General features: G+C 43.2%; 1 protein-coding gene across 10 annotated transcripts in view; it reads left to right on the top strand.

Annotated features, from left to right (window-relative positions):
• The first annotated feature begins 425 nt into the window (after positions 1-425).
• TCTN1 (tectonic family member 1) overlaps positions 426-21772 on the top strand; it is a 29307-nt gene continuing 7960 nt past the window's right edge. For 5 of the 10 annotated variants that reach the window (XM_081802234.1, XM_081802233.1, XM_081802232.1 and 2 more), the window contains exons 1-7: positions 427-723; positions 4877-4997; positions 10858-10988; positions 12526-12677; positions 15188-15275; positions 16812-16921; positions 18419-18445. In XM_081802234.1, coding sequence (XP_081658360.1) covers positions 504-723; positions 4877-4997; positions 10858-10988; positions 12526-12677; positions 15188-15275; positions 16812-16921; positions 18419-18445 — 849 coding nt within the window. In that variant the 5' untranslated portion in view covers positions 427-503. Of the gene's footprint in view, positions 724-765; positions 786-2241; positions 2321-4876; positions 4998-6222; positions 6354-10857; positions 10989-12525; positions 12678-15187; positions 15276-16811; positions 16922-18418; positions 18446-21772 lie in introns of those variants that run through there. The other 5 variants (XM_081802239.1, XM_081802237.1, XM_081802236.1 and 2 more) reach the window with 4 other exon arrangements.

Genomic DNA, 21772 nt, shown 5'->3' with positions numbered 1-21772 from the left:
TTTTCGTCCCCTCAGTGGTTACATCAGGACCTTTGTTAAAAATATTGATTCCTGGACACTGCCCTAGATTTACTGAGTCTGAATTCCGGGTCACAACTTGGAAATATGCTTTTTTTAAACAAGCGCCTTAGTCCGCTTGGAAACCACCGCGGGAATTCGGAAGCCCTTCGCCCCCACTAGCTTCACACAGCCCTGCGTCAGCGTCCCTCGTCCCGCCCCCGTCACCGCCCCCGTCACCGCCCCCGTCACCGGCCCCGTCACCGCCCCCGTCACCGCCCCCGTCACCGCCCCCGTCACCGCCCCCGTCACCGCCCCCGTCACCGCCCCCGTCACCGCCCCCGTCACCGCCCCCACCGTGGCCGGCCTTGCCCAGGCCCCGCCCTCCGCCCCCGCGGTCTCGTGCGGCCTCGCGGGACCCTTCCCGTAATGCCCCGCGCCGAGCCGCCGCGGTTGCCAGGCAACGCACCATCCTTGTCGCCGGTCGCGTTGAGTTCCGCTCGGCCATGGGGCCGCAGCGCCTCCCGCCGCTCCTGCTTATGCTCCTGGATTGCTGGGCCTCCGTGAGCGCCCAAACCAGGGCAACTCCGCCTGTGACCACGGAAGGCCTCAACTCTACGCAGGCAGCCGGGACGACTCTCCGACCCGCCTTGTCTCCTAGGCCCTCTGGAACCCCCAAGGCCCCCGTGCCCTCCACTGGCCCCAGGCCCACCCCGGTCACGGACGGTGGGTACCAAGGAGCAGTTCCTGGGGATCCAGAGTGATCCAACTTGGAGCGGGTAGCCCGGGTGAGGCTGTCATCATGATAGTAAACGTTTATTGAACACTTACTGTGTGCAGGCATTGCTGAGTATTTCATAGGTGTTGATTGTCTCAGCAACCGGTAGGGTAGACCTCCTTGTCCCTCTCAGAAGAGAAAACCGAGGCTCAGAGAGCGTAAGTGGGACAGTATAAAGTCTTTGAAATAACTTGCAGTGGTCCTGGACAACATTAACGCTAAAGGTAATAATGAACGAGTCGCTGCACCTTTGCCACCAGCGATGAAATTATGTAAATCCAAAGTTTCTGGGCAGTTGTGGAAATTGAATGCATAGGTTGTGTTGAACTTTTCATTTAGCAAAAAGAAACGCCAGAAGTCTAGTTTACATAAATATGACTAGGCCCTTGTCTGTGGACTTGAATTATGAAACCCCAGAATTCCTCCTGTGTTGGAGGTGGGAAACAACGGGGTGAGGGGTTATGTCCACTTCTTAGGATTCATCATTAGGGATAATTAACATATTTCTCAGAAAATGGTCTAATTCTGGAGTTAGATTAGTGAATATTTTATAATCTGATTTGATATGGATGAGTTAAGGGGATGGATGTGACCCTGAGATGGCTGTACCCTGAGTGCAAAATTTTGTGAATGTGCATTTTTCTGGGTGAGGGTTCAGTTCTTAGCAGTTTCTCAAAGGGGTTTGTGATCTCAAAAAAAAAACACAAAACCCCAAACCCTTTAAGTCCTCTGACTGTAACCCCAATATGTATGCGGTTTTTTTTTTTTTTTTTTTCCCCTTCATAAGAGAAGAAGACCTTGAGTAAAGCTCAGTATTAGTAAATAGAAAACTCATCCTTGGGGATATCTTGTACTCTAGGACTTCAGTTCCTGAATCATCATTTCTCCAAAGGGCCTCCTTTATAAATTAGTAAGGAATATGCATAAGTAAAAGTATAAATGAGTAAGGAAAAGTACAGAGAAATACATTCTCTATTTCAGTATATAATAAAGCTTTTTTTTAAATAAAGCTTTTTTTTAAAATAAAGCTTTTATAGCGAAACTTGATTTAATGAATTAGTTGAGGAGGTAAATAAGTGATAAATGGGGACAGACTACAGCATAGTATTCAATATCCTAAAATTCTCTAAGGTTTTTGGACTGGGTTGTCTTTTATCCATCTAAGTATTCCATCTGTTTATGTGATTTCTCCCCCAAATGAAGCTATTCTTGGACCATCATTATTAGGGCATGTGTTCAGGGCTGTTTTTCCAGCATGGGGGGATGAATTTGCACTTCATCTTTTTAAAGGGCCCTGCTTTAGGCCGGTGAAAGTAATGATAAAAGATGACAGCTGGGATTTATTCACTGCTTACTGTGTAGCAGGCTCTGTGTTAAGCTTTTTGTCTGTAATGTATCTCAGTTAATCCCCTATGATGTGGGTTATCCCCATTTTTCAGGTAGGTGAATTATTTGCCTGATTTTAGGTCACACCCCTGGCAGGCGTTGGAGCAGGGGCTGACTCTTGAGTGGAGAACTGGACACCATGTGCAGGATGGGTTACAGGTGGGAGTAACTTTCATCTTGATCTGAGCTCTGTTCCTTAGCGTCTTGCTCTAGAGCCAGGCATGTTGATATTAAGAGGTGTAGAAGAACAGCTGAGAGCTACTCAGACCTTGGGAGTGCTCAGCAGATACTTGTTGGCTGATTAAGTACACTCACATCCTGGATAGAGACCTCCCCCCACCCCAGTGGAGTTATTAAACACTATTGCTTTGTCCTTACTAGTCTTATAGCTACTTATAAGGGTTTTGAGTTCTGAAAAAAATCAAGATTGTAATTTTAAACACATACGGCAGGGAGCCTAAACACTATTTTTTATATTAACATGCTCGAATTGCATTTTCATTTTACTAAGCACATGGAAGAGTGCTTGGTGAGAGGGAAGTATGTTAGCTTACGGGAGAAGACTCCCATGTCTCAGATTAAGAAAGGATTGTGTATTGGCAAAACCTTCCTCTTATTCATACACTTCTTTCCAGAGTATGCTATTTTACCTTTTTTTGAGCTATATTTTTCTAAAGTTCATTTTTGTTGTGAACTAGTTCATACATGCAAATCGGAATGTTGTATGGAATCTCTGCCACCATTTGCTTTAGATCCTTGTTTTTGTTTTGTTTTTTTTTTAAAGATTTTATTTATTTGACAGAGAGACACAGCGAGAGAGGGAACACAAGCAGAGGGAGTGGGAGAGGGAGAAGCAGGCTTCCCGCCGAGCAGGGAGCCCGATGCGAGGCTCGATCCCAGGACCCTGGGATCATGACCTGAGCCGAAGGCAGACGCTTAACGACTGAGCCACCCAGGCGCCCCGATCCTTGTTTGTTTTGCATGAGATTTTTTTTTGAAAAAGGAAACATTATAGGCAAGACAAGTGTGATCTTATTTTCCCTTTCCCAGCAATAATTACTGCCATGAATTCAGTGTTTATCGTTCTTATGCTCTGCCATCTTTATTTTTTATTTTTTTAAAGATTTTATTTGAGAGAGCGAGAATGAGAGAGAGAGAGAGAGCACACGAGAGGGGGAAGGGTCAGAGGGAGAAGCAGACTTCCTGCTGAGCAGGGAGCCTGATGTGGGACTCGATCCCGGAACTCCAGGATCATGACCTGAGCTGAAGGCAGTCGCTTAACGGACTGAGCCACCCAGGTGCCCCCGCTCTGCCATCTTTAAAAGGGTTTTTTTTCCTCCCCTGGTTGACAAATAAAATAGGGAATTTAAAGTCCAGAGAGTCATTATGATTAAAAATTAAATGTTGTGGGGGTACCTGGGTGGTTCAGTCAAGCTTCCAACTCTTGGTTTGGGCTCAGGTCATGATCTCAGGGTTGTGGGATTGAGCCCCTCAGGGGACTCCTCGCTGAGTATGGAGTCTGCTTAAGATTCTCTCTAGCCCTCAGCCCCTTCCTCCCCGCCCCTCCTCATGTGCTCTTTCTAAAAAAAGAAAAATCAAATGTTGCAAAGTGGGGAGATTTCTCTTCCCGTCATGCTTTATTGTCTAAATTAACAAAGATAGGGCGCCTGCATGGCTCAATCGGTTAAGTGTCTGCCTTTGGCTCAGGTCATGGTACCGGAGTCCTAGGATCAAGCCTCACAGGAAGTCTCCTTCTCCTTCTGCCCTTCACCTCGCTTGTGCTCTCTCTCTCTCTCAAATAAATAAATAAAATCTTTAAAAAAAAGTAAATTACCAAAGATATTTCCAGAACCCCAAGTACAAAGCACCTGAGCCAGTTTGATTCTTGGTCAATGTGCATGTGGGCTCAGCTTCAAAGCTGCAGGTGACACCTGAAGAGAGGAACAAGTTGGAGAGCCCTGAGTCCTGGTGGATTTCATTGGGCTATTCCTCTGAATCAGAGTCTCCAGAGGTGGAGCTTGGGAATCTGTACTATCACACCAGTGGTTCTTATGGTCCGGCAAGTGATTTAGCGTGCTGGTTAAATTATCAGCATCACCTGGAAAGTTTTTGAAAAACAGATGTCTGGGTTTCCTAGCTTACCGACTGGTGGTTCTAATGGGCAGAGAAGTGATTTAGCGTGCTGGTTCTTAAACCTGTTTTAATTAGCATCACCTGGATGTTTTTTTTAAAGATTTTATTTATTTATTTGAGACAGAGAGAATGAGAGAGAGCACATGAGGGGGGGAGGACCAGAGGGAGAAGCAGACTCCCCGCCGAGCAGGGAGCCCGATGCGGGACTCGATCCAGGGACTCCAGGATCATGACCTGAGCCGAAGGCAGTCGCTCAACCAACTGAGCCACCCAGGCGCCCCACCTGGATGATTTTTAAAAACACAAATGCCTGGGTTTCATAGCTTACCAAATCAGAGTACTTGTAGGTAGAGCACAAACAGAACTTTCCAAGTGAGTCAGATGATTAGCTACTTTGGGGAAACCTCAGATTGAGAAGCATTCAAACTGACTAATTTTCACTTCACAGATCGCCCTCAAAGTGCAATAGGAAAAATAAAATAGACCTTTTGTATGAAATGGACTTTTGGTACTTTGCAGTGGCAGGGGGCAGTCACTCCTTGCTGATGGAGAAGTTCTGCATCCTACCTCTTGTTTCTGTAGTTGCTGCTCTGTGTGTCTGTGACCTGACTCCAGCACAGTGTGACGTCAACTGCTGTTGTGATCCTGATTGCAGCTCCATGGATTTCAGCGTTTTTTCTGCCTGTTCAGTTCCGATTGTCACGTAAGTTGGTGATGCATGCAGTTTTGATGAAATTGGACCAAGATTATAAAATCTGGGGACAGAAAGTGAAAAATTTTCCAGGCTGAAAAACCCAAAGCTGGGTTTCTTGAATTTTGCGTCATTCAGAAGCCATGCAGTCCAAACCAATATGTAGAAGAGTATCTCTCCCTTATTTGCATACTGCCAGATGATAGTGGAAGCAAAAGACGAGAGAGTGTACTTTGTTAAGAGTATAAGGAAATCTTTGTATTCAGAGATTGAATTACATTTCACTCTGATTTGTAAACAGATAATGTGCACATTTTTGTATAAGTGAATTAGTCTCATGTATATAGCCTAGGGTGGAAAGTGCAGTTGAATTTTACAGCTTTTGTTGTGAACATAGTACTTGTAACAAAAAATTAGACAGGAAAGCTTTGTTTACACTTTTCCGATATGTAAATCTACCAGGAATTCTCACAGTTCACATTGTATAGGAGGACAATGGAAAGTGATATTCCCAGTCGATTACAAGGTAAAGAAACAGTCTCTTCTGAATAATTGGTTTCTTGTAATTCAGACTTCAAAGGTCTTTGAAAAATACAGTACTTAAAATAGGTTAATTTATTCAGGATGGGACCAATTATTCAGAGATAGCTAACTTAAATTTAGTCTTGTAGCAAATTGTAGCAATTGATACTTGATAGATTGAATGCTTTTTGGAAATACAGTGTGTTTTTCCCACGAAAAACTATCTTTTCTTTAAGATTTTAATTTGAGAGTGAGTGCACACAGCATAAGGTGGGAGGAGGGGCAGAGGCAGAGAGAGAATCTCAAGCAGACGCCATGCCAGCTGTTGGGCTCATCTCACAACCCATGAGATCATCACCTGAGCCGAAATCAAGCGTCAGACACTTGACCAACTGAGCCACCCAGGTGCCTCTCATGAGAAACTATATTACTGACCAATGGGAAATTGAATCTGCTTCTAATATTGTAAAAATGTTTGGAGAATGGTATGTTGTAGTCAGAATATTTTTCTGGGTATCTGGACTACAACATCGTTCAGTCTTTGTTAGAAATCATTCTGCTTTTCTGCCTTAATAAGTATCAAAAGCCTGAGAGTGAGATTTTGGCTCTATTCAAGATCATAATTTAGAATGTCATATTTTCTTTTATTAGTCAACACTGAATTTTATTTTATTTTTTTAAAGATTTTATTTTAGTTGACAAAGGGAGAGCACAAGGAGGCAGAGCGGCACGCCGAGGGAGAAGCAGGCTCTCCGAGGAGCAAGGAGCCCGATGCGGGGCTCGATCCCAGGGCCCTGGGATCATGACCTGAGCCGAAGGCAGACGCTTAACGACCGAGCCACCCAGGTGCCCCTTATTAGTCAACACTGAATTTTAGATATAGACTATTTAGAATGTGGGTCAGGAAGCTTTTTCTGTAAAAGGCCATATAGTAAATATTTTAAGCTTCAGAGGCCAGTGGTCTCTGTTGCAACTTCCTCACCTCTACCATTGATGAGCCAAAGCAGCCATGTAAATGAATGGGCATGACTATGTTTCAGTCAATCTTCATTCACAAAATTAGGTGTGGTTTGTGGACCCCTGGTATAGAAGTTAGAGCTGAATCCATAGTGCCCTCAGGAAAGGACCTCAGAATTTTTTTGAGTTAGTTTTGCTTATGACTTTTTCCTAAAAAAGAAGTGTAGAAATAAATCAAAATTGATAATCCCAATTAATTGATTATTCTCATTAGGTTCTAATTCATAAAAGGTTTGTTTATATCTGCTAAACTGTCAACAGCTAATCCTATCATCTAATGATTTGTAAATTTATTGTTAAGATTATTGGATTAATGTCTGTTTATCTCACTAGATGTAAACTTCACGAGAGCAAGGATAATATCCCTTACAGCAGTAGTGCTTAGCACAACTCCTGCCACATAGTTGGCCCTCATTAGAAGTGAGTCGAATCAGTGAATGAATTTCTCCCCTCCACCCCTGACCAACCCTCTAGTATTCTCTTGACTTCTCTACCATTGTTCTCTCAGGCAGACACCTAGGCCAGAACCTGGAGGCTACCCTGACTCCTGCCTCTCCTTTGCCTTCTCACATCTAGCCTTCTTTCACACCACGCCTTACCTTTCACGAGCACCAGGGATATAAGGTGAGCTGGATGTGGCCCTGCCCTCCAGGAGCTCATTGAGTAAGGGAGATAGAGGAGTGGGTGGCAGTTCTGCCCCAGCACTGAGACAGCTCAGAGGAGTAGCATCTAACCTAGGCAGTTGGGCTACGGTAGGTTTTCTAGAAAAGACAGACAGAGCTGGGTTCTGAAGGACAAGTGGGAATTGGCCAGCATGGAATCAGTGGAAGGCATTCTAGGTCAAGGGAGCTGCATGGCAGAGTCTTGGAGGTGAAGGAGTATGCTGTTGCTTTAACACTGAGCTGTAGCTAGGGCTGTAGCTGGGCTGGGGAAGGCTTTCTAGAAAAGACAATCAGAGCTGGGTTCTGAAGGACAAGTGGGAATTGGCCAGCATGGAATCAGTGGAAGGCATTCTAGGTCAAGGGAGCTGCATGGCAGAGTCTTGGAGGTGAAGGAGTATGCTGTTGCTTTAACACTGAGCTGTAGCTCAGTGTGGCTGGAGAAGGGGGCTGAGAAGAGTGTGCCACAATGACAGGGGTCTGATCTTGAGGGGCCTTGTGTGTATGCTGAGGGGTTTGGATTTTGTCCTGACTTCTGCAGTGTGCCAGGGAATGAGGGGATTAGATTCCCATCTTAAGCAGTTCTCCGGCAGCGTGGATGATGGGTCACAGGGGCTAAGCCTGGTGGCAGGGAGCTGAGTAAGAAACTGTTGCAGATACGGATGAATAGGCACCCTCCCCCCCACACTGAAGGTCATGACTAGAGAAATATGCAGAACTGATACTGATCCACTGTGCAGGATTTGAGAGTGGGCAGACTGGAAGGGGAAGAGTAAGGTGTCCTATTCTGCTGTGTTCCTTCATGCTAGCCCTTGTGTCTGTCCATTCCTACTCCCTCTATATAAGCTCACATCTCATCTTGTCACTCACTTGCTTAAAAAAGCCTTCAGAAGCTCTCATTACCTACAGACTCCTTAGCTTGGATTCAGATCCATCCCCAAACTGACAAATTCAGATCCTGTTTCCTACTAACCCGCATCTTGAATCCTCCATGCAGCCTAACGTTGGTACTCAGAGTTTTCTAGACCACACCAGTACATTACCCATCCTTGGCCAATGCCATTCTTGCACTTGGATTAGCCATTCCTTCTTTGTCTGACTCCTGCGTATCCTTTAAGACCCAGTAGGCCTCATAAATTTTTTAGAGCTAGATGTTTTCTCATATATACTACTTATATTTTTTCAAAAATATTTTTTATGCCACAGTAATGACTGATATGCCATTAGAACTTTACAGAGTTTTTGGAAAAGTGGCCACTTATAAAATAAACAGCTTCCTTATACTTCAGCAATAACCATCAAAAAATATAATGGAAATGGATCCTATTCATAACACCCAATAGAAATGTCACATAAGAAAAAACTTAAGGGACACCTACCTGGGTGGCTCTGTCGGTTAAGCGTCTGCCTTCGGCTCAGGTCATGATCCCGGGGTCCTGGGATCGAGTCCCACATTGGCCTCATTGCTCAGCGGGGAGCCTGCTTCTCCCTCTGCCTGCCGCTCCCCCTGCTTGTGCTCTTTCTGACAAATAAAATCTTTAAAAAACTGGGGTGCCTGGAGGGCTCAGTCGTTAAGCGTCTGCCTTCGGTTCGGGTCATCGTCCCAGTGTCCTGGGATCAAGCCCCGCATCGGGTTCTCTGCTCAGCGGGAAGCCTGGTTCTCCCTCTCCCACTCCCCCTGCTTGTGTTCCCTCTCTCACTGTCTCTCTCTGTCAAATAAATAAAATCTTTAAAAAAAAAAAAAAAGAACTTAAATACTTAGAATTTATGTGAAGAAAACTTGAAATATAGTGAGAGACAGAACATTTGAATAAATGGAGAAACTTATGTGGTGGGATAGAAAGAATCATTATGTAAACATGTAAACTAACTTATAGAAACTTAATTTATAAGTGTAATTCCAGTCAGATGGGAGAAGGATAATGCATCAAAATGATTCTGTATGACAAAAAACACCGTAAACTTGAAAGGCTGCAAACAGGAATAAAATATTTACAACTCGTGATACTCAAGGAGATTCTTAAAGATATGGATTCTCACAAACCATTGAGAAGATATTCTGTTTTTTTTTTTTTTTAGAAGACAAACATTTTAATAAAAAATGGTCAGTAGATATGAAGAAGCACCTTACTGAAGAAGAGATACCAATGAGCAATAACCATATGGAAAAATGTTTAAGCTCCCTAGTAAATGAGAAAATTCAAATTAAAATGAGATAACAGATTTTTGCCCATGAAATTGGCAAAGGGTAGAAACTGGATAGTATCCTTGGCAGGAATACAGGGACCTAGGCACTCTTACTGTGGTGTTGGTGAGCATGCATCTTCCCTTTCTGGAGGGAGATCTGGCGGTATGTCTCAGAAGCCTTGAACAACACACCTACCTTTGATCCAGCAATTCCACTTCAGGGAACATAGCCCAAGAAAATAGCTGGAGGGCGCCTGGGTGGCTCAGTTGGTTAAGCGACTGCCTTCAGCTCAGGTCATGATCCTGGAGTCCCGGGATCGAGTCCCACATCGGGGTCCCCGCTGAGCGGGGGGTCTGCTTCTCCCTCTGATCCCCTTCCCTCTCGTGCTCTCTGTCTCTCATTCTCTCTCTCTCAAATAAATAAATAAAATCTTTAAAAAAAAAATTGCGAAAAAAGAAAATAGCTGGAGACATTCATAAAGATGTATGTGCAACGATGATGTTATAGCATTATATGTAATTGGGGAAAACTAGAAATAGCCCAAACCAACAGCAGCAATTTTTTTTTTGGCTAAAAAAAATTGGAGAATCTTAGTAAGTTGGTATACAATGAAGCCATTTCGTATAATATTGCAAAAACATATTGATGACATGGGAAATATTGGGGCAATACATATTGAGAAAAGGCTTTAAAGCATTAGGTAGATTATGATCCCTTTTTTTTTTTTTTTTTTTTTAAAGATTTTATTTATTTATTTGAGAGAGAATGAGAGACAGAGAGCACGAGCGGGAACAGGGTCAGAAGGAGAAGCAGACCCCCTGCTGAGCAGGGAGCCCGATGCGGGACTCGATCCCAGGACTCCAGGATCATGACCTGAGCTGAAGGCAGTCGCTTAACCAACTGAGCCACCCAGGCGCCCTGATCCCTTTTTTGATACATCTCTGTTTCCACACCATATCTGTATCAAATTGATTAGAGTTTGTCCAGTCTGGGATTGGTTGAAGTCTTAATTGTACCCTAACTTTTAAGCCCCCAAACTTCCAGATGACTTCACATTTTCTGATTCTCACAGTCCTTTTAGACCTCTTTATTCTCAAGACAAGGAATTTTGGATCCATTTTGGGTACTTAAAAACAATCTGAAGTTCTGCAAAATTTTATATGATTGATTGTGTCAGAGTTTACAGGGTTCATTTACATCAAAATTATACCCTGATCTTTATTCCATACTTGACAAGATTTCCTTAAAGGTTATTCTGCTTGTCTTAATATTTTCCCTGTTAGAGGAAAAAGTTTCAAATGCCAAACATTTTAACACTGAATAAACTAAATAAAAATGGATTCAGTTCTAACATCACGCTTTCATAAATATCTTCCATGTAGCTGTTAACATAGTACAGTGCAGACATCTGACAGTTTTAAAATAATCTAGCTAAGATTGTGTGCATATGCCTTAAAATTTTGTACTATTATTTTTTAATTTTCAGGGGCGATAGTCACTTTTGTAGTCAAAAAGCAGCCATCTACTCATTGAATTTTACAGCAAATCCACCTCAAAGGGTATTTAAACTTGTCGACCGGATTAATCCATCTATATTCTGCATTCATATTACAAACTGTAAGTATTTGATGGTGATATGCTTTGAGAAACACTGGAAAGTTTTTCTTTAAAAAGTTCTTTTATAGAGGGGCACCTGGGTGGCCCAGTCAGTTAAGTGTCTGCCTTCGGCTCGGGTCATAATCCTGGTGTCCTGGGATCAAGTCCTGCATCAGGCTCTCTGCTCAGTGGGGAGTCTGCTTCTCCCTCTCCCTCTGCCTGCCACTCAGCCTACTTGTGCTCTCTATCTCTCTGTCAAATAAATAAAATGTTTTAAAAAATAAAAAATAAAAAGTTCTTTTATGGAAAAGTGTCTCATTCGGTTAGATTTAAAGCAATAATTTTATGCTTTGGCTAAGGTGCATCTTCTGAGGCCGTTTCACAGGCCACTGCAAGTAACTTTATAGACCTGTGGGCATGAGCATTTTCTTTAAAACTAATGTGCTTATGTAGTTGTTTTCTGAAATCTCATACTTTATTTCACTGGTGTTTATAATATGTAGACACACATAGGAATCTAGGTTTATTTAAGTTACGTGTGTGTGTGTATATAATTTTTTTAAAATTTCCTCATGGTTTAATGGTTGAAAATCAGTTGAGCTTTGGTTTCAATTTCCTTTTTTCTCTTTTATTTTTACTAAGAATATTTGCATAAAAACAAGATCTTTATTTTTATCTGAGCATTTAGCTCAAATAGGTGTCTAGATCCAAAGTACATGTAAGTTTAAAATGTTAAGATATCTAAGATCAGAGATATATTTATGGTTTTATCAATTAAGCTTCATCATCTTTTCAGAACATCTTTATATTTTGAATTTGTTCCCTTGCAGTTGAAAACTAGGCAAATGCTCTTTGATTTTTTTTTGGTGGGGGGGAGAGAAAGGAAGGGGGAGGGGCAGAAGGAGAGAGAGAGAATCTTAAGCAGGTTCCACACCCAGGATGGACATGGAGCTCAGTCTCACAATCCTGAGATCATGACCTGAGATGAAATCAAGAGTGGGACACTTAACTGACTGAGCCACCCAGAGCCACCCGGTGCTCTGGGATTTGTAATCTAAAGTAAGGACTGGTTAGTCATTGTCAAGTTCTATGACGTAACACCAGGCAAGTGAACATACCAGCCCATTTCCTCCTTCTCCCAAGATGTTCTATACACAGCCACATTATTCTCCTGGGCTTTGGTTTGGAGGTGGCTGTGTGAGGGTAGAAAAAAATCATTTGTCCCTGTGGCCGTCTTCAGAGAGCTTTGCCTTAGAGGTTAATGCAGCAGGCTTCTCAGTCCATGGGCTGGAGAAAGATTGGTTATTATTGGCTTCTGTTGTGCTGTTTGCCTGCAGGCTTAGAAACCATTACTTCCACACTGTTAGAACAGCAGGCCAAGTCTGGGGATCCTGTTTATTTAATAAAACTCAAGAAATTTTGGGTAAAGTAAATACAGAAAGAGACACTATTTTTTTTCACATCAGCCTTAATGCTACTAAAAACTGTTTCCAAATATTATGTTATATAAATAATGTACATATTTACGCTGATTTAAAATACTTTTTCTAAAAAACAGATAAACCCGCGTTATCCTTTATTAATCCAGAAGTGCCTGATGAAAATAATTTTGATAAATTGATGAAAACATCTGGTGGTTTTTCCTTGAGTTCAGAATCAGAGATTTCTTTCGAAACCCAGTCGGACATTCCAGCTACTGCTAAATATAAGGTGAGCCAAGAACTTGATTAAGTCCACCATCTTGTTGCAAATATCCCATCCTTGTAAGTTAATTTTTCAGTATCAAAACTGGCTTCCCGGAGACCGAATTCACATTATAGAGGGAAAAACTTAATGTTCATGCCTAGAAATCAAAGATCACAAAAATTAAAAATGAGTAGTTGAGTTGTAACGTAGGGTTGAAAGTTGTTTATTCATTAGTAAGCCTGCTTTTGTCTCTGCAGAATTCTTTGTGCTTCTCTACCTCAAAAGACGCAGCAGAGTGCTTGAGTCATGCTGCTGGGGACACGGAGTGGATTGGTTGGGTGCCTGGTCCTCTTCTCAAAGCTACATTTAGTTTTACAGGCTTTAGGAAGATGTGTGCTATTTTATATCTATTCATTGGTAAACCTTTAAATGCGATATACATTAACTTTGAATAAGCTTCCGATTTTTTGGAAGCATCTTTGAAGAGAAGTAAAAAAGCACCATGTGCTAATTCTAAAAGTTAAAAGTATAGAGGTACATAGGATGGAAAGGCCCCTGTGTCCACTAAAATGCACGTTGCAAATCACTGTTAACAGATTGGTTTATATTCCTGATTTTTAAATGCATCTATAAAAATATACATATAGTATTATACAGAAGTAGGGTTTATAGCTATCTACATTGTTCTGTAAGCTTCCTTTTTTACTCTGATAAATCTTAGGCATCTTCCCATATCAATATAAAAGTTACCATTTCTTGCAGAGCTTTCCAGACATTACTTCATAGGACCCTGAAAAGGATACATCATTGTCCTCATTTAACTGATAAAAACTTCTGTATAGGAAAGTAACTTGTCAGAGCTACTGTTGGAGCTACATTTTACTGATACAAAGTATCCCTTCTATGTATGTATTGGCTTTTATTATTGAGCCATTCCCCACTATTAACAGACATTTGTTTCCAGTTTTTCTATTTTAAATAATCCACAATGAACATTCTTATAGATACTTATATCTTTGATTTAATTCTTAGATACCTTCCTATAACTGGATTAACTTAGTCAAAATGAAGGGAAATTTAAAATATCCGTATCAGATTGCCCTCTAGAAAGATTACAGGAGTTTAAACTCCCAGGTCCAGTGAAGGAGAGGGTTTATTTCCCCATATCCTTGTTGGCACCAAAGCATTTGGATACTTTTAAATTCAAGAAAATTGGTTGTATGCACAATAGGTGTAAATTTTGTTTTGAATATTGGGGAAAGGTTTCATGTAGTTTGATTTTGGGAAGGAAGGCCCATCAGTGTTATGATTTTAATGTGTGCTATATCTGTTATTTAAATAACTATTGCTGGGGTACCTGGGTGGCTCAGATGGTTAAGCGTCTGCCTTTGGCTTGGGTCATGATCCCAGGGTCCTGGGATCAAGCCCCACATTGGGTTCCTGGCTCAGCGGGGAGCCTGCTTCTCCCTCTCCCTCTGCCTCTCTCCCTACTCATGCTCTCTCTGTCTCTCTGTATCTCTGTGTCTCAAATGAATAAATAAAATCTTAAAAAAAAATAAAACAAATAATTATTGCTAGTAAAAAATAATTACCTTGGGGTACCTGGGTGGCTCAGTCAGTTGGGCATCTGCCTTCTGCTCAGGTCATGATCCTAGGGTCCTGGTATCGAGCCCCATGTCAGGCTCCCTGCTCAGTGGGGAGCGTGCTTCTCCCTCTCCCTCTGCAGCTCCCCCTGCTTGTGCTCTCCCTCTCTGTCAAATAAATAAATAAAAATCTTAAAAAAAAAAAAAAATTACCTCTCTCACCCCTGTTCCCAGCCACCCAGTTCCTGTCTGCAGAGGCAGACACTATGTCAGCTTCTTATATACCTTTCCAGAGGAATTCTGTAATAAAGCCTGCAGGGGTGCCTGGGTGGCTCAGTCGGTTAAGCATCCAACTCTTGATTTCAGCTCAGGTCATAAGATCAAGCCCTATGTAGGGTTCTGTACTCTGCCTGGGAGTCTGCTTGAGATTCCGTCTCCCTCTGCCCCTCTCCCTGCTTGCGCGCATGTGCTTGCACGCGCATGCTTGCACACACGCGCACGTGCTCTAAACGAATCTTTTAAAAAGCCTGCAAATAGGGCGCCTGGGTGGCTCAGATGGTTAAGCGTCTGCCTTCGGCTCAGGTCATGATCTCAGGGTCCTGGGATCGAGTCCCGCATCGGGCTTCCTGCTCCTTGGGAGCCTGCTTCTCCCTCTGCCTCTCTCTCTCTGTCTCTGTCTCTCATGAATAAATAAATAAAATCTTTAAAAAAAAAAATAAATAAAAAGCCTGCAAATAAAACGACATGCACATACACAGAAACACATACCCTTGAAAGAAAGGGGTGGGGCAGCTAGGTGTACGCTCCATGCAGGCAAAGACTGCATCTGTTTTTTGCTCATCACTGTGTTCCTGATGCTTGTAATGCTGCCTAGCACATGGTAGGTGTCCGGTATGTGTTGCATGAATGCTTTCTTAGCACCATAATAGCTATTGGCTGGTCTCTTTGCAGTATGGGGCTCGTCTGCAGACTTCAGATTCATTTTTGAGATTTCCCTCTCCCCTTATGTCATCTCTGTGCACTGATGATAACCCTGCAGGTAAGACTGTGGGTATTTTTCTTTCTGTCTATAAACAGTTTGCTCTTAGTTTAAATTCATAGTAGTCACAATTAAACAGGCTTCATAACTGGAAACAGTCTTAGAGTTGGAAGAGGCCTCAAAGGTTATGCAGGTCAGATTCCCAACCACATCTTTTCTGCCATATGCAGTCACTGCTTGAACACTTGTAGTGATGGGGAACTCACTACCTGAAACCAGCCTGCTCAGTTGTTTAACCCTTCTAGTTTTGGGGAAGTTCTTTCTCCACTGGAGCTAACGTGTGTCAATAACTAATATTTATTAAGCAGTTACCGTGTGCTTGCATATGTTTTTCCATTTGATTGTCACAATAATCCCTGAAGGTCGGGTTATTCATTTTTTAGATGTGGAAACTGAGAAACATTCAGTCTTTTGCTCAGGCTCACTCAGGCAGTGGTGGAGCAGGGATGCAGCCTACATAGCCACCTCCCGCGGGACCTGCTTCTTTCAGGAGCATCACAGAGTCTGTAGAGTAACTGTCTTGGCAGTGGGAGGCAGCAGGCGTGGTTCTCCGATCCTTAAGGCGGCACCACTGTGAAGAAGCTAGCTAAGGAGTGTATGGTGGCATGTGGCCTAATGAAACATCATTTCATATAGGAACGAAAGGGGATTCTGTTGAAAAGACACTCAACCCTGCTCACAATAGGAACAGTGTAAATTAAAACCAAACTGAGATACCATTTCCATGTAATGGATTGGCAAAGCTTAGGAACTTGAAGGCTCTGGAGAAGTAGGCCCTCATCTACATTGTTGGCGGGACTACAAATTGGTACAACCTCTGTGAAGAGCAGTTTAGCAATATGTGTCAAAATTGCAAATGAATATGCCCTTTGACCCACTGTTCTGCTTCTAGGAGTTGGTCCTACAGAATCTGGCCCGCTTGCAAAATAGATTGCAGCATTGTTTGTGATGGCAAAGCCAGAGACAACTTAAGTGTCTGTTAATGTGAACTTGGTGAATAAATTATGACATATCCATAACAGAATACTAATTATCCCTAAAAAAAAAAAAAAAGGAGGAGGAGGAAGCTCATCATGTTCTAAGATAGCCTGAACTCCAAGAGACATTGTTCAGTAAAAAAAGCGAAGGGTAGAATATATAGCATGTGTTTGTTTCTAAAAGGGGAAAGAAATACTAAAAATATATGTACACACATGCTTTTATTTGCATAGAATATTTCAGAAAGATACACAACAAACTTGATGCTGGTTGTCTCTGGGGACAAGTAGTTGTCTCTGGTGGTGTCTGGGGATGGGTGAGGGCGGACAAGCATTGGAAGAATACTCTCTCAGTATCTTTTTGTGCCTTTTGAATTTTGAATTGAGTGTATTACGTATTAAAAATATAATTTTAAGTCCTTTTTTAAGCATGTTGTATATCTGTGTTATAATTTATTTTATGGTTTTACTTAGACTACAGTTTTTTAGTTACCATTGGACAGTTAAAAAATTTCTTCTTTCTCATTTTTTTTTTCCTTGGGAATGTTATGATTTCCAGCATTTCTGGTGAACCAAGCTGTTAAGTGCACCAGAAGGATAAATTTGGAACAGTGTGAAGAAATTGAAGCCCTGGGCATGGCTTATTACAGCAGCCCTAAAATTTTGAGGGTAAGAATTATTTTGAAGTGAATCTTCTTCGTCAGATTTGTTTTCTGTTCTTTGCACCCTTTTGAAGTATGACAAGTATAGAATAATTTCAGTACATGATTGACAACTCAAGTTTAAATTTTTCTTCTCTAGTTCTTTGGTATACTGATACCAAAGATAGAGAAATAATCACTTAAAATAATTATTTTTATATAGTTCATATTTTGCTTTTATTCATTGTTTTGTTTTTTGGCTTTCATTTTGATGGTAACCAATCATGTCTTTCTCCTGAATTAAAAAAAGACTTGATTTAATAACTGAAAACTTTAGAAATTATAAAAACATCTTAATGTCTGTGACAGAAATGATCACATTAGCACCAAAAAGATACCTCTTTGAGAGACAGGCCAGAAAAGAATAGAAAATCCACTTTCTGGTTGGCAGATGAAGTCAGCAGGAAGGAACAGGCAGGAAATAGGATTGCTGGTGAAGGAGAAGAGGTCACGGGAGGTCACGGCAGTATAGAGGCCCCTTCTTTCTGGTTGTAGTGACTGAAGCCTGAAGAGATAAGGGAGGCCACTGGCCCATTTGGGGGATGGCATGGAGGGTTGCAAGAGGTGAAGATTTTTTTCAATGATGAAAAAACCGTATGATTACTGTGAACCCTCACCTCCTGATTTCCTTATTTTGGGGGGAACAGGAAAGGAGTAGGGTGGTCCATGACATCGTTATTCATCCAGACTGCAGTCTTCAGAATCAGGTTGACGATTTTCCTCTCCCTTCCCATTCCCTCTTCCCCTCTTCTTATAAATCAGCCACGTAGGCCTGTGAATTCTTCCAGTTAGCTGACTTCTCATGGTGGTCCTGGAAATAGCCTGTCAGGCATGCAGCCACAGCTCTCTCAGCACTGGCCTCTCCAAGCATGTCTACTCAGCCCCCTCCCTGAAGCTCCCTTTGGCCCTGTAGGGTGTCCTGTGATGAGAAGTAAGGCTGGGGGAGTTGGGGATGGGAAGTGAAGGGAAGTCGAGGCCTTCGGAAGGAGTGCTCGGCTGTGTTGGGGAGGCAGGAGCTCACCATTGAGGGGTTTGGCCTAGAGGCAGGAAGAGCAGTTAGGAGGCATTGGAAATTGCCCGGGCCAGCGATGGTGGCCTTCCAGTGTGGACAGGCGCAGGAGGGTGACCGGAAGGCTAGGAGCCACGTCTTCCCCACAGCGCTGTGTCACTGGTGACCATGTGGAAAGTACTGAACGATTACACTGAAGCAGGGAGACTTCCTGAGACCAGCTCCATGGGGCTGCTCTGTTCTATTAAGCTTCCAATCTGAGGGAAATGAATATAGGAAAGGAAATAATTATGACATAGATATGAAAATATGTAGGCGGCAATTCTTAAGGAAATTCTGTTTTCCTCTTTATGAAGTCTTTAATAAGATAGTTATGCCCTTTAACCCATGGTCTGAAAAAGCAATACAAATGCTTTTCATTGTACTTAACAAAATTTGTTGTTTCTTTTTGTTTAGGTGCCTGGTTTAAGAACAAAGGCAGAGGTAAGAGTATTTCTTGATGGAAAGTAAAATAGTTTATAATGCACGGTCTTATTTCTAAACCTTTTGAGATGAATACACTTAGGATTACAAGGATACCTTACTGCCAGTCACAACATTTGCCAAAAGGCAAGCACCAGTGAAATAGGGAAGCTCATAGTAGCATCCGACCCTTTTGTAATTACCATATAGACAATGGAATATGACTCAGCCGTCAGAAAGGATGAATACCCAACTTTTACATCAACGTGGGACTGGAGGAGATTATGCTGAGTGAAATAAGTCAGGCAGAGAAAGTCAGTTATCATATGGTTTCACTTATTTGTGGAACATAAGGAATAGCATGGAGGACATTAGGAGAAGGGAAAAATGAAGGGGGGGAATCGGAGGGAGAGATGAACCATGAGAGACTATGGACTCCAAGAAACAAACAGGTTTTTAGAGGGGAGGGGGGGTGGGGGGATGGGTTAGCCAGGTGATGGGTATTAAGGAGGGCACGTACTGCATGGAGCACTGGGTGTTATACGACAACAATGGATTGTGGATCACCACATCAAAAACTAATGATGTATGGTGAATAACATAACGTAATAAAAAAAAGGGGGGGCAGATTTTCAAATTCCCTGTTTTCGAAGTTAGCACTTTTTTTCATATTTAAATGGCATAGCTGTGTTGAGAGACAATGGGTGTGATTGGCTTCTGTGCTTTCCCCAGCATCCCTTGAGATCTTCTTGGTCTCTTGTCCAGAGAGCTGGCTTGCTCCCAAGGCGCTATCTGTCCCGGGTAGAAGATAGAAACATCTTGCCCCGTGAATGTCCACACCTGTGTAGGGGCGGGACACTCCAGTGTAGCTTCAGGGGTTGAGGTATGGGTGTAGGTTCTGTTGGCCCTGGCTCAGAGGTTCTGTCAGGCTGTGAGCAGGTGGCCAAGGTCTTTCTGTGGATATGTCAGAGCAAAGGAACATGGATCTACTACCCCTTATTTTTGGGTCTGTGAATACAGTCTCCAAGGAGGCCCAAGGCATTGACCTTGTCACAGTCTCCCAGAGCTCATGGGATTGGCTGGCCTTGGTTCAAAATTCAGCTTTGCCATTATTTTCTCCTGTGACATGTGCCTCACTCCCCCAGTTGTCCAGCAGATGGTGAGTGTCGCCCCAGAGGTCTACGTGAAGTTCCAGTGGGAGGATGCACATGACGTGCTCCGTGCAGCATCTGGCGCCCCGGGAGCACTGGGGACAGTGCTCACGCTACCTACTGTACCCGATTTCATTAAGTCTCGAGACCCAAACACGTATTTGAGGTAGATACTTGTAAGGAAATGGTCATGTGAATTTGGGCTTCCCACTTCCGTGTGTGGGTCTGGATTTCCTCATCTGTGAAGGTGTTTTCAAACTTGTTTTAGTTGCAGAGTTTTTTCAAATGTGATCTCAAGCAGAACTCTCCCTAATGTGTAACTTGGATTGAATCCAAAGCCCGTGGTTGAAGCAGGGGTGGGGCCCAGAGCCCTCCACCTGCCCGGCCTTCCCGTCTCTCTCCTTTTTGGTTCTTCTGAGGAATCCTATGGCTCCCAGGAACCCAGTTTGAAAACCATATAATAGACTAGCTCTCGAATACCTCCAGCCTCTAAAAAGTGCTTTGATTCTACCATTCAAACTTGAACTGTCTGTGGGGGCGGCAACCCTCTCTGCCTTGTGCAGGCTAGATCTGCAGCGCTAGGGTAGGGCCTCGTAAGTGCTGGGCACTCAGTGGGTTACGTGTTAATTGAGTGAATGCCTAGGAGATTGGTGCAGTCAAGCAGGGAAGGCCTGTTGTGAGGATGATGGGATGTTATGGAAAGGCACGTCCTGTGTGCCGTCACTGTTCTAAGTCCCGTGCGTGTTCGAGGTCCGTTGTCTCAGCAAGCCTAGGAGGTAGGTACTGTTGTTGTCACTCCCTGGCACATGAGTTCCAGAGCAGTGAATTAGCTTGCTCAAGGCCACCCAGAGAGGCAGTGGCAGAGCTGGGACAGGAATCCCCAAAGACCTTACTCTCAACCATGACACTGGACGAGCTGTACTGTGTGCCAGACCCCGAGTTCCAAGCTTCACACACCGTTTTTCTTCGCACCCTGTGGCCGTGCAGTCCGGAAGTGACGGACTGGGGCTTATAACTCAGATCTGTGTGATACCAGAGCTTGTGCTCTATAACAGACAACATGTCAGCTCATATCAGAGATTTGCTTAAAGTATTTTTAAAAAGTAACTTCCAAGATTTGTTAGATGATGAATATAAAAATTGGATCCAGGTTCCTCATTCCCCAGCCTGTTAGGATTGCCTGGAATCAGTTCATATCTAGTGAACCGTCCGAAAGAAGGTATGGCTCTATAATTTCATTGTTAAGTGTCCTTTAGTTCTTTGCCACAGGGTAGTGTGGAAATGGGATATGGATGAATAGGACATTCAGGAAACCAGAGTAGCCCTACCATTTTCATTCTGTGACCATTCCAGTGGCTGTTGATAGACCAGAGCAGCTCTTTCCACCTACTCTCATCCATCCGTCTTTCCAAAGCTTGTCTAACCTGGACCCTTTGGTTTCTGCCAAGCACACCCCCACACCACCGGAACGGTTCTGTCAGAGGCTGGTCTGGAAGGGTGTGCATTTTCTTGGAACCCTGCATTATTGCTGAACCAGGGATCAGTAGGTTCAGATAAAGGAGTCCAGGGTTGTCTTTTGAGGATGTAAACTGAAGAGCTCATAGCAAGGGGCTCCCTCTGTAGCTCTTACACCGACCCATAGGGCTTGTTACGTGGAGGGTGTTGTGGCGATTGGTGTTGCCCTCCTGCCACTCTTGTCACATGACGGCTTGTCTTTGCCTCCGAACCATGGCACGTTCTTAGAGGTTTGACTTACACGGACAGTCACAGGTGTTCTTGGTCATGGGAGCATGGTACACAATTGAGGGCAAAGTTCAATATAAACAACTAGATACAAGGTAGATTCCTTCCTAAACAGTGGTTTCTAAGTGCTGACATTTAGTGCAAATGTCAGATTTGTTGCACAGTATGAAGAGGCCAATTCCCTAGAGGGTTGAGCCATTTAAAGGATTGCCTGCTGCTTGTCACTCTGCTGCCAGTGGCCATAAATGAAAGATGTCCTTTAATAGCATTGGGTTATTCAGGACTTCCTGCTTCTGCTTGAAAGACTTGTCTCTTGTTTTCTCTTCCCATGATCCCACCACCTAGTGTGTATGTGTAAGGGTGTGTGTAGAAGTTGTTCATGAATTGGGTCAAGCCTATGTTTAGGGAGGGCGTGGGGGGTGGGGGGCGTGTCCTTGGACTGTGGAGCACGGGC

Source organism: Leptonychotes weddellii, chromosome 13, assembly GCF_054177405.1.
Source record: "Leptonychotes weddellii isolate Sample4059 chromosome 13, ASM5417740v2, whole genome shotgun sequence".
Taxonomy (NCBI): domain Eukaryota; kingdom Metazoa; phylum Chordata; class Mammalia; order Carnivora; family Phocidae; genus Leptonychotes; species Leptonychotes weddellii.
Note: the sequence above shows the minus strand (reverse complement) of the source record. Positions and strands in the feature narration are given on the sequence as shown.